The sequence below is a fragment of the Giraffa tippelskirchi genome, chromosome 12 (assembly GCF_054371585.1).
Source record: "Giraffa tippelskirchi isolate mGirTip1 chromosome 12, T2T-mGirTip1v1.2.pri, whole genome shotgun sequence".
NCBI lineage: Eukaryota > Metazoa > Chordata > Mammalia > Artiodactyla > Giraffidae > Giraffa > Giraffa tippelskirchi.
In genome coordinates, this window is record NC_137286.1 from 33,832,754 (window position 1) to 33,842,043 (window position 9,290).

Sequence of the window (9,290 nt, forward strand, 5' to 3'; positions counted from 1 at the left end):
CCAGTGGGTGAGATGAAGGGAGCCAGTGGGTGAGATGCAGTGCCCAGGTGGGAGTGTGTCTCACCCAGGTCTTCCTTTAACTGTGCAGTGAACATGCTCTGGGAGACTCACGGCCAGGGGACAAGAGCTTTAAAGCTTTTACCAATTTGAAGCTGCGGACCCCTCTAACTCACCCCTCCTCCCTACCAAAATCCATCTATTGTTTGGTCCATCCTGTGATGCCAGGAAGGCAGGCTAAGTTCTGGCCAAGCTAGGGTTAAGCCACAAAGAGCAACCCTCCTCTATCCTGGCTGTAATGGCAATGAAATCCTACCTAGCCTGGGTAGCTCTCAAATCTGTCTCCATCTCTGGCCCCACTACCAGGGCTCCATCTCCTACTTCCCTGCAGTATACCAAATGCAGTCAGGCCCCTTCCAATTCACCTTCCACCTACACTGATGCCAGAAGGATCCTTCTCAAACATCAATCAGACCAGGGTGAGACTTCCTTGGTGGTCCAGTGGCTAAGACTTCCACTCCCAATCAGGGGACCCAAGTTCCAGCCCTGGTCAGGGAACTAGATCCTACACACCACAACTAAAGATCTCGCTCAAGTGCTGCAACTAAGACCCAGTGCAGCCTAAATAAGTAAATGCTTTGTGCTGTGCTAAGTCGATTCAGCCGTGTCTGACTCTGCAACCCCATGGACTGTAGCCCATCAGGTTCCTCTGTCTATGGGATTCTCCAGGCAAGAATGCTGGAGTAGGTTGCCATGCCCTCCTCCAGGGGATCTTCCCGACCCAGGGACCAAACCAGAGTCTCTTATGCCTCCTGCATTGGCAGGTAGGTTCTTTACCACTAGTGCCACCTGGGAAGCCAAATAAGTAAATAAATATTTTTTAAAATAACAATGGAATATAATGAAAAGAAAAAAGACCATTGCCTTCCCCTCTTTCTTCAGGGAGGCTTCTTGTGACCTGGCTCCCAGCTCCCACCTGGTATTCCAGTCCCACCTACCTTTGGCCGAGCTTTGTTCAGACACTTGTGGCTGCCTCAACACCAGATGCAGCATCACCTCTCTGCCTGGAATTCCTTGTCTAGTCCTGTCCAGCTGGCTAACTCTGGTCACTGCTGAGCCAGCTCCATCAGTACCTCTGAGTGAATTAAGTGCCTCTTCTCAGAACTCCCTTCTCCCACTATTACTGCCTTGTGCCATAACTTTCTTTTCCCTCTCCCCTAGACCAGGACATCCTTGCAGCAGAAACTGTATCTGATTCTACTGTGATTCTCCCCCCAACTCCCCACTCAACCCTGTGCCTAGACTGGGACCTGGCACAACAAGGAAGTCCCTCATGGTCCAGCTGGTGGTCCACTGCCCATCTAACCACATGCTCTGGCCTTAGATTATATACATTTATGTTCCCAAATGGATTCTGATTGTGTGACCAGATAGTTTTGGGGGTGTGAGTCTTCACTGCCACCCCTAGCTGGAAGTGCCCCCAAAGGAGGGCCCAGGAAGCTCTTGGATAGAGGTCCTACTGGAAAGATGGTGTCTCACGGTGAGGCAGGGCACTCCCCACTCTCTCATTCTGCCACGAGTCAGTTCTTGAAGTGAGCTGTCTTCGACGTGCTCCCCTGGCCACTCCCTGCCTTATTCCAGCACTTCTCAGGCTCCCACTTCAGCCTTGGAGTTGCGGGTGGATAGGGCTATCTGTCACCTCCTGGGTCAGCAGGGCCAGAGGATCCAGTAAAGCAGGGGTGGGGAGCTCATTCATGGATGCTGGGTTCCATTGGCACCCGTGAACACCTATCAAAATCCTGGGAACTGAAGCTGCTGGGATGGAGTAAAAGTGCAGAAAAGACAGCCAGTTTCATAACCCACTTTCTAGCACGGGAGGCAGAAACTCAGTCTGCCATGTGAGCAGGGTAACTCTGCCCACTCTGAAGGTGGGGAAACAACATGCCCCTCTCCTCTCCACAACACAGGGTGAGTTTCTAGACTGGAAGGTGACTTACCTGACCCAAGACATCTTCAATGAGAAAGTCTCTGCTTGCATTGTCCTGGTGACCCGGCAATCAGGACTTCAGATACTAGTGATCTTGGAAAGTTGACCCTCTTCCAGAACCAAGAGCAGTTCTCTCCTAAGACTCTACCATGCAGGACCTCTTCTGCGTTGTATCATTTAAATTCAGATGTGGACGACCAGTGCCAGCCAAGGGCAACCTTGTTGTCAGGACAGTTTACATTGTCTCCACACTTCTGGGCTGCTTCTGAGAGAGTCAGGCACACACGCCCCAATCCCTTGGCTCTCCCCAGGGTCTCATCAAGAACAAGACATTAGGGAGGGCAGCCAGTGCCAGAGTCTGTTTGACAGGGCCCACCTATCCAAAGCTCAAGCAGAGCTGGGGGGTGAGGGTGAACTCCCTGAAGAGCCCCTTCTATCAACTGCAGAAACCTACCTCTTGTTACCAGCAGAAGGATTTATTTCAGCTTTCTGCCTACAAAATGACTTACATATTTCCCTATCTCCTCCTTTCCAAGGATGCTGTTAAGTTGCAAGGGGACGGGGTCTGCTTCTAAGATCTTGGAGCTATGTGCCCCTCCCCCTCATGTTTGCTAGAGTGCTTCCAGTACACAGCACTCCTTCCACCCTCCCACCTGACTTGGAGTTGGGCAGAAAGGCTTATAAGGCTGTTATCTCTCAACAGACAGCTGTGCAGGGCCAGAGGCAGCAGCTTATCAGGGAGCCTGCAGTGATTCACAGCCCAAGTCCCAGCTTCTCTGCTGAATAGTAATTTCCAGCAGTGGATTTGTGCTCAGTCTCTCCTCCCCCTCTCCCAAGGGTGTGCTGTCCTTTCTCAGAGAGAGAGAGAGAGAGAGAGAGAGAGAGCAGTGAAGGGTAGATTCTATCCATGGGGCTGGGGGGCTCTGTGCCAGCCTTCTGGTAGGGCTGTTTATTGGCAGGAGGCTACAGGCTTAGGGAGCCCAGTTGGGTCTGCCACCCTTGGCAGTGACACCCAGGATAGTTCACTGATGCTCACCTTCTTCCCCCTTCCAGAAAAGCAGTATGCTGCCTCCTTTCCCTTAGTGGTAACACATAAAGTGACAAAGGTCCCCTTCTGGCCATAAGCCCTGAAGCTACTGGAGCTAGCCAGGGAGGGCTGAGAAAGAGGGAGGAACCAGGCACTGGGTAATGTGCTCCCGGCACCATTTTGAAGCTGTCCAGTTTCTGTGCCTGACCCGTAAGACTCCAAAACCTAAGGATTCCAGGCTGGAGGAGACTGAGACACAAGGGGGCAGACCAGAGCAGTCTCTACACAGGCAAGTGGTTAGGAAAAAACCCAGGGACAGAGCCATTTTTGTGTTTGTTTTATTGGAAGCAAGACTCCAGCTGTGGGGCTCAGGGGAGGTGGCATGGAGAGTTCTATCCTGGGTCTCTCCCTCTGGGCCAGCATGGGGAAAGTGGGATGTTAAAAGAGCCTATGGAGATGCCCCTGCCACCATGATCTCAGGATGCTCCTTAAAAGAAGGGAAAGGAAAACTAGAAACCGTCCTGGGGTGAGGGGCAGAATAGCCCCTTAACCCTCGCCACTCAAAATCGCCCGCCCTCAAGCAGTGGTTTCCAACCCTTTGCCCTCCACTGACAGTGGTGGGGTGATTCCAAGAGCTTTCCTCAGCTTCCACCCTCCTGGCCCACTTCACAAATCCTATGTGAGCCTTTAATCCTTGAGGTGAGAGGCTCAAGAGTCCCATTGCCCACCATTCCCTCCCCGAAGAAGGTCCCCGTATGGTCAGAAAAGCTGAAGGTGGAGTCCTGTGTCATCAGGCAACACAGGTGGAGGAGCAACCCCACCACGAAGCTTCCCTGGGGTCCCCCTCTTGTCGCCTTGGGGTCTATGCTGCCATGTTGTAGGTTCCAGAGTACCAAGGCATGAAAGGCTAGAGGTGCGTCTCAAGGTCGAAGCTCGGGGAGGGGGGGGGGTAAGATCCAGCCCGTCCAGGTGGCTCAGAGGCCGGAGTTCTCAGGCGGTCTGGTCCTCTTCAGCAGCACCTGGCTCGGGTTGTGACCGCTTCGCGGAGCCCTCTTCAGCAGGTTCCCCTAGACTCCTCTTGGACGTCGGAGCAGTTGGCTGGGACGAGGGGCCGGGCTGGGGGTTCGGCGGCTGGTAGCCGGGTTGGCGCGGATCCAGGGCATCCTTGGAAAGTAGGATGGCGAGGCTGGGCACGTTCTTAAGTACACTGAGACTGGCGGCTGGCTCGCCAGGCTTCTGCCCCGGCGTGGGCTCCGGAGGGAGGCTCTGCCACAGCTCGCGCACGCTCTGGTAGCGCAGCCGCGTGACCTGATGCAGACCCGCCAGGCGGCGCTTGAGGATCTCGGCACACGTGACGGTTTTGGTGGTGGCTCGACCGCAGCCGCTGAAGACGATGGCGCGCGTGGCTGGCTGCGCCATGCTGGCAGTGGCGAAGGCCAGCAGGTTCCGGATCTTGCTGCCCTCCTTGACCCGCATATGCACGGCACCCGGCGCCAGGTCGGCGAAGGGGCCTGAGCCCGGGCCACCCTCCTCATCCCCTCTCCCCACCGGCGCCTCCTCGGAGCGCACCTTACGGAAGTTCTCCATGCGCCGTCGTTGCGGGGACGCGGGCTTCGCCATCGGGCCGCCTCAGCCCCGGGGCTGCATGTCGGTGGGTCGCGTCCGGCAAGGGCCGGCAGGGGTAAGGGCGCGGGAGCGGCGTGGACGCTGGCTGGCCGACTGGGACGGTACGATCCTGCCTTCCACTTCTCTCCACTGGGCGCTGCTCTACTCAGCGATCTCGGCGCCCGGTGCTCCGCGCCTTTAGCTGAGGCCCCGCCTCAGAGCCTGGGAGCCCCGCCCCTGCCGCCGGGCCCCACCCCTCACCCAGCCCTGCCGGCCCGCGCCCCAGCCTCACAAGCCTTTCCCATCCACTCTGGTCCTCGGATGCCCGGGCTTGGGAGGCGCGCGCACCGCGGGGTGCCATGGCAGTGCCGGGGTGACCTGCCAACGGAAGTTTCCCTATAATCACCATCAGCCCTCCTGAGCCAACCTTCATAAACCGGCAACCTAAAGAAAAACTGCGTTTGCTGGGCAAACGCCGCTTCAAGCCGGGTCCCCGAGCCCTTCCGCGGTTCAACTGAAGGCCACCCATCCCTTGCCCGCTCCCAATGAGAGATTTCAAAGCGGCTTTCTGGGGACTGGGACCTCTTTCTCCCACTCCTAGAGGAACGACACCCCCACCCCCACACCGTCCCTTCGCTCCCGAGCCGCTCTTCTCGCCTCAAGGGCAGCCTGTGCGCTGTCAGCAGAGTGTGGTAGGCGCTGGCTCCGTCTCCGCTCCGCGCCTGCCCTCGACGGCTATGTCTCGGCGTGGTCCTCGCAGGGCAGCCAGAGAACTGAGGTCTCAGCCTCGCCGCGCCTGACCGGAGCTGGAGGCTCCCAGACACCCCCACACACCCCCTGGGGTGTGCGGACTGAGGCTCTGGGCCAAGCTATCCCCTAAGATTAATGCGACGAGAACAATGAGACACCCTTCTCAAGGGGAGTTAAGCTCCCTTCATCCATGCTTGAAAGTCGAGTATTAGAGCTGCATGCCTTAGAGTAATCCAGACATTGTCCTCTGCTCACGTGGGTCCCGCTTCTTCTCAGGTGGAATTTGTTGTTAGTCAACCGGGCCCCCTGGTACCCAGTGGGGTCCTTTTTCAGAAAAGACACTAGGTGAAAGCAGGTTTTGAGGGAGAAGGGAGGTAGCTGGGAAATGGAAATCTCGGGGACATTATGGAGTTACTGGGTGTCCCTCCCCGGGAACTCCGCAAGACTGAGGGAGTGGCCCGGGATCTCTTGTCTTGAGAGATGAACAGTGAAGGGAGAGATGAGATTGGGGTTTAAAGGATTGTTGATGAGAGAGAGCAGGTTTGTGAAGCTGTATTCTTCCTAGAACTGCCCTAGGGCCTTGTCCTTCATCCTTCCACCCTCGCACACACACAGAACTGAAGGTGGGCCAGACTTGATTCGGGCAGGGGTGACTGCGACGGGGAGTGGCGGGGTGGGACCCTGAGAGCTGCGGCGGGCGGGAAGCCCTTGAAGTGCTGGGGTCATCCCATTGCCCGGGAGAGCTGGTGCCCAGTCTTGAGGCGGGGCTGCTGGGGTCCCCCTCCTCTCCTCCAGGCTGCTCAGTATCTCGTATCTCCTAGCACTCGGCCCTGCTGTTTGGAACCTGGGACTGACTCCAATACGGCCCTTTGGGAATGACTGGAGAGCAGGTGGACCTTTGAGCCCCAGTACATGAATGACCATCCGCTTCTCGGATCTCCTGCGGTTACGCTGGGGAGAGAGGCTCTGGAGGACTCTTTCGGCTCGGAACCTGGGTTTCTGGCCCGTCGCAGCTCCCGCGGACCCCACGAGGAACAGCCGTAGGAGTCGGAGGGCAGAAGTCTGGTGAAGACGCACGAGTTTGCAGCGTTTGGCGAGGCTCAGGGATACTCAGGTTCTGTAAAACTGGGGCAGTTGTGGGCCTTAACGGACATCAGTTTCGTTAGGCCTGAGAAAAAGTTCCCAGACCGCTGGAATCTAAGTCCGAACGGGTTGGTTACGGAAGAAGAGAGCTCTCCATCCAAGGGGGTATGTAAGCCTAGGCTGAACGTTCACTTGGAGGGGATTAATCAGGGGTCTGCTGTTTGGAGGAAGGGGCCTGCGAGCTCCGCGTTTACGTCTGTTGAGGATGAGGCAGTTCTGCATTCGCCCGGGTTGGCCCTGGAAAGCCTCGCATCGCCATCCCCCTCCACTGCCGGCAGCTGGAAAAGACTCGGTTCACTTCGCTCCCCAGTCGGTGAAGGGAGGCCGCGGAAAAGGCCCGCGTCCCCTCCCGTCGCTCCCCTCCCCTTCTCCAGTTCCCTCTGCAGCACTTAAAATGTAAATGTACATCATGATTAGCCGCCGGGTCGCTAATTACCGCTGAAGCCATTCATTACCTTGTCAGCGCGCGTCGCAGCCCGCCGGCTGTGCGCTCCTGCCGGGCCGCGGAGTGGCAGGGCTTAGCGGGGAACGAGGACGGGGAGGGGAGCGGAAAGATTCAAAGCGGGGCGGGGAGGCGGGGGCACTGTAAATGAGGGTCGCGAGGTTGGCAGAGGGCAAGCGAGGGCGGGAGAAGGGCCTGTGCGCTGGATGGCCAAGCGCGGGGTTGGGGCAGGGAGAGGGAGAAATGCATTAGACAGTTAGGGAGAGAGACGAAGGAGAAGGAGCAGGGATAGCAGAGGAGGGGCGCGCTGTGAGAGGGGAAACCGGGGTGAGAAGCGAGGCCCAGGAAGGACACGCTGGGAGAGGCAGGGAGGAACGGGGCAGGAGGACAGGGGGACCCGGCCGACGCAGTTGGGAGGAGAGTCAAGGGCTCAGCTCTTGGGAAGGTGCCTAAATTGAGCATCTGTGGCGCACACTCCACGACAGAAACGTGGAAAGAGAGTCAAGACTTTCTGTTAAAAAAGCCTCACAAAAAAAACCCAAAAACAAAAACAAAAAAGCCTCACAGTAGGACCACAAGTTATTTTCTTTAAGTGTGTGCATGTTTCTAGATGTAAATGCATTTAAAAATATTTTTATTTTTTGTAATGTGTGCTGTTTTCTAGTACACACACTCTGAAGCCGCAATTTGTGGCTTCAGAATACAACGTTTAAGCCTGGAGGTTTGGAACAGACTGTGTAATGAGGTCCTGACCTTGAAGTCTGAGCTTCATTAGCTTCTTTTTGCCTCTATGTGACCTTGGGCCATTAGCCCCTGTGCCTTGGTTTTCTCAGCTGTAAAATGGGGCTAATACAGGAATCTGCCTCATAAAGCGGTTGTGAGAAACCTAACAGTCTTAGAACCTTGGCTGGTAAGTTCTCAGGAAATGTTGGCTGATGTTATTTTTCACATATTATTTGTGATTAAAATACATTTTAAAAATTTATAAAGGGAGAGGGGAGGAAGAAAGGGAAAGAAATGGGCAAAGCCTTGGGAATAGTGGTTTTCCTAATATGTAGAGGATGAGTGAGTGGCAAAGTTGACTCTTTTCACCCTCCAAAGAGTTGGAGGGGTGACCAGGCTAGAGCCCAAGCCTCGCCAATGTAGCTCCAGTCCCTCATCTGCAAGGGGACCTTTGTAGCAGTACATCTGCCTCTCATGGACAAGTTACTTCTTACTCCAATACTGGGAGGGAGAAAACCCCTGGTGCAGAGCAGGTCTTTTCCTCCTCTGTCTCCAGTTGCATAAAGAGGATGAGGGGGCCCTAAAACCCCTGGTCCTAGTCCCAGTCTGTTCAGGCAGGGGCTTGGGAGTCAGGAACTAGAAAGTTAGAGCCAGAGGGAGGTCACATTTATCAGGCACCCACCAAGTGCCCAACATTGGGCCAGGCACTCTCACATCTATTCCTTGATTTAATCTTTAAAATCTTCCTTTTTATCATTGTTTGACAGATGTGGAAACTGAGGCACAGAGAGATTAAGTAACCAGCCCAATATATTTAATTCCACAGCTAGAAAGCAGCAACCACATGTATTTCAACACAGGTGTTCTGTCTAATCCATGTGCTGTGAGCATTAGTCCCTCAGTCTTGTCTAACTCTTTGTGACCCCATGGACTGAAGCCCGCCACACTCCTCTGCCCATGGGATTCTCCAGGCAAGAATACTGGAGTGGGTAGCCATTGCCTTCTCCAGAGGATCTTCCCACCCAGGGACCAAACCCACGTCTCCTGCATTGCAGGCAGATTCTTTACCATTTGAGCCACCTTCACCTGAGTGTAAGAGAAAAGGAAACTTCCCAATGATTTGAGCTCTCCACTAAAGGTATGAGTAGGTTTTGGGGGAGAGAGGCAATTCCTACAATGGGGAAGAGGTACAGGTTATCTATTGCTGCATAAAAAATCACCCCAAAACTCAGTAACTTAAAAACATTCATTATCTTACCCAGTTTCTGAGGGTTAGAAATCCAAGAGCAGCTTATAGGGGTGGCTCTAGCTCAACGCCTCTCATGGAGAGCATCTGCTCTCAAACTTATTCACATTTTGGTCTGAGTTTTCAGTTTCTTGTTGTATGGATTGCTCTGTAGATCTCCTCATGACAAGCAGCTGGCTTCTCCTGGAGCTGATGGGGGGGAGGGGAAATGGGGTAAGGGGAGGGAGCAGGGAGAGAAACCAGAGAGAGAGAGAGAGAGCAAGCAGGAAGCCACAATGCCTTTTAGGGCTCCACCTCCTCAGAAGGGGAATTTGGTTCTATTTCTTGAAGGGAGTAGTATCAAAGAACGTGTAGGCATTTCAAAACTACA

General features: G+C 54.9%; 1 protein-coding gene across 1 annotated transcript; it reads right to left on the reverse strand.

Moving 5' to 3' along the window:
- Positions 1-3,335: 3,335 nt before the first annotated feature.
- RPP25 (ribonuclease P/MRP subunit p25) lies at positions 3,336-4,808 on the reverse strand. The gene has a single exon (XM_081549503.1). It carries the CDS (start codon positions 4,629-4,631, stop codon positions 4,002-4,004), a length of 630 nt encoding a protein of 209 aa, XP_081405629.1. The 5' UTR covers positions 4,632-4,808; the 3' UTR covers positions 3,336-4,001.
- Between the last annotated feature and the right edge of the window lie 4,482 nt (positions 4,809-9,290).

Bases quoted from the DNA above. Each gene is read 5' to 3' on its own strand.
- RPP25 (XM_081549503.1), bottom strand. From the start codon at position 4,631: ATGGCGAAGCCCGCGTCCCCGCAACGACGGCGCATGGAGAACTTCCGT.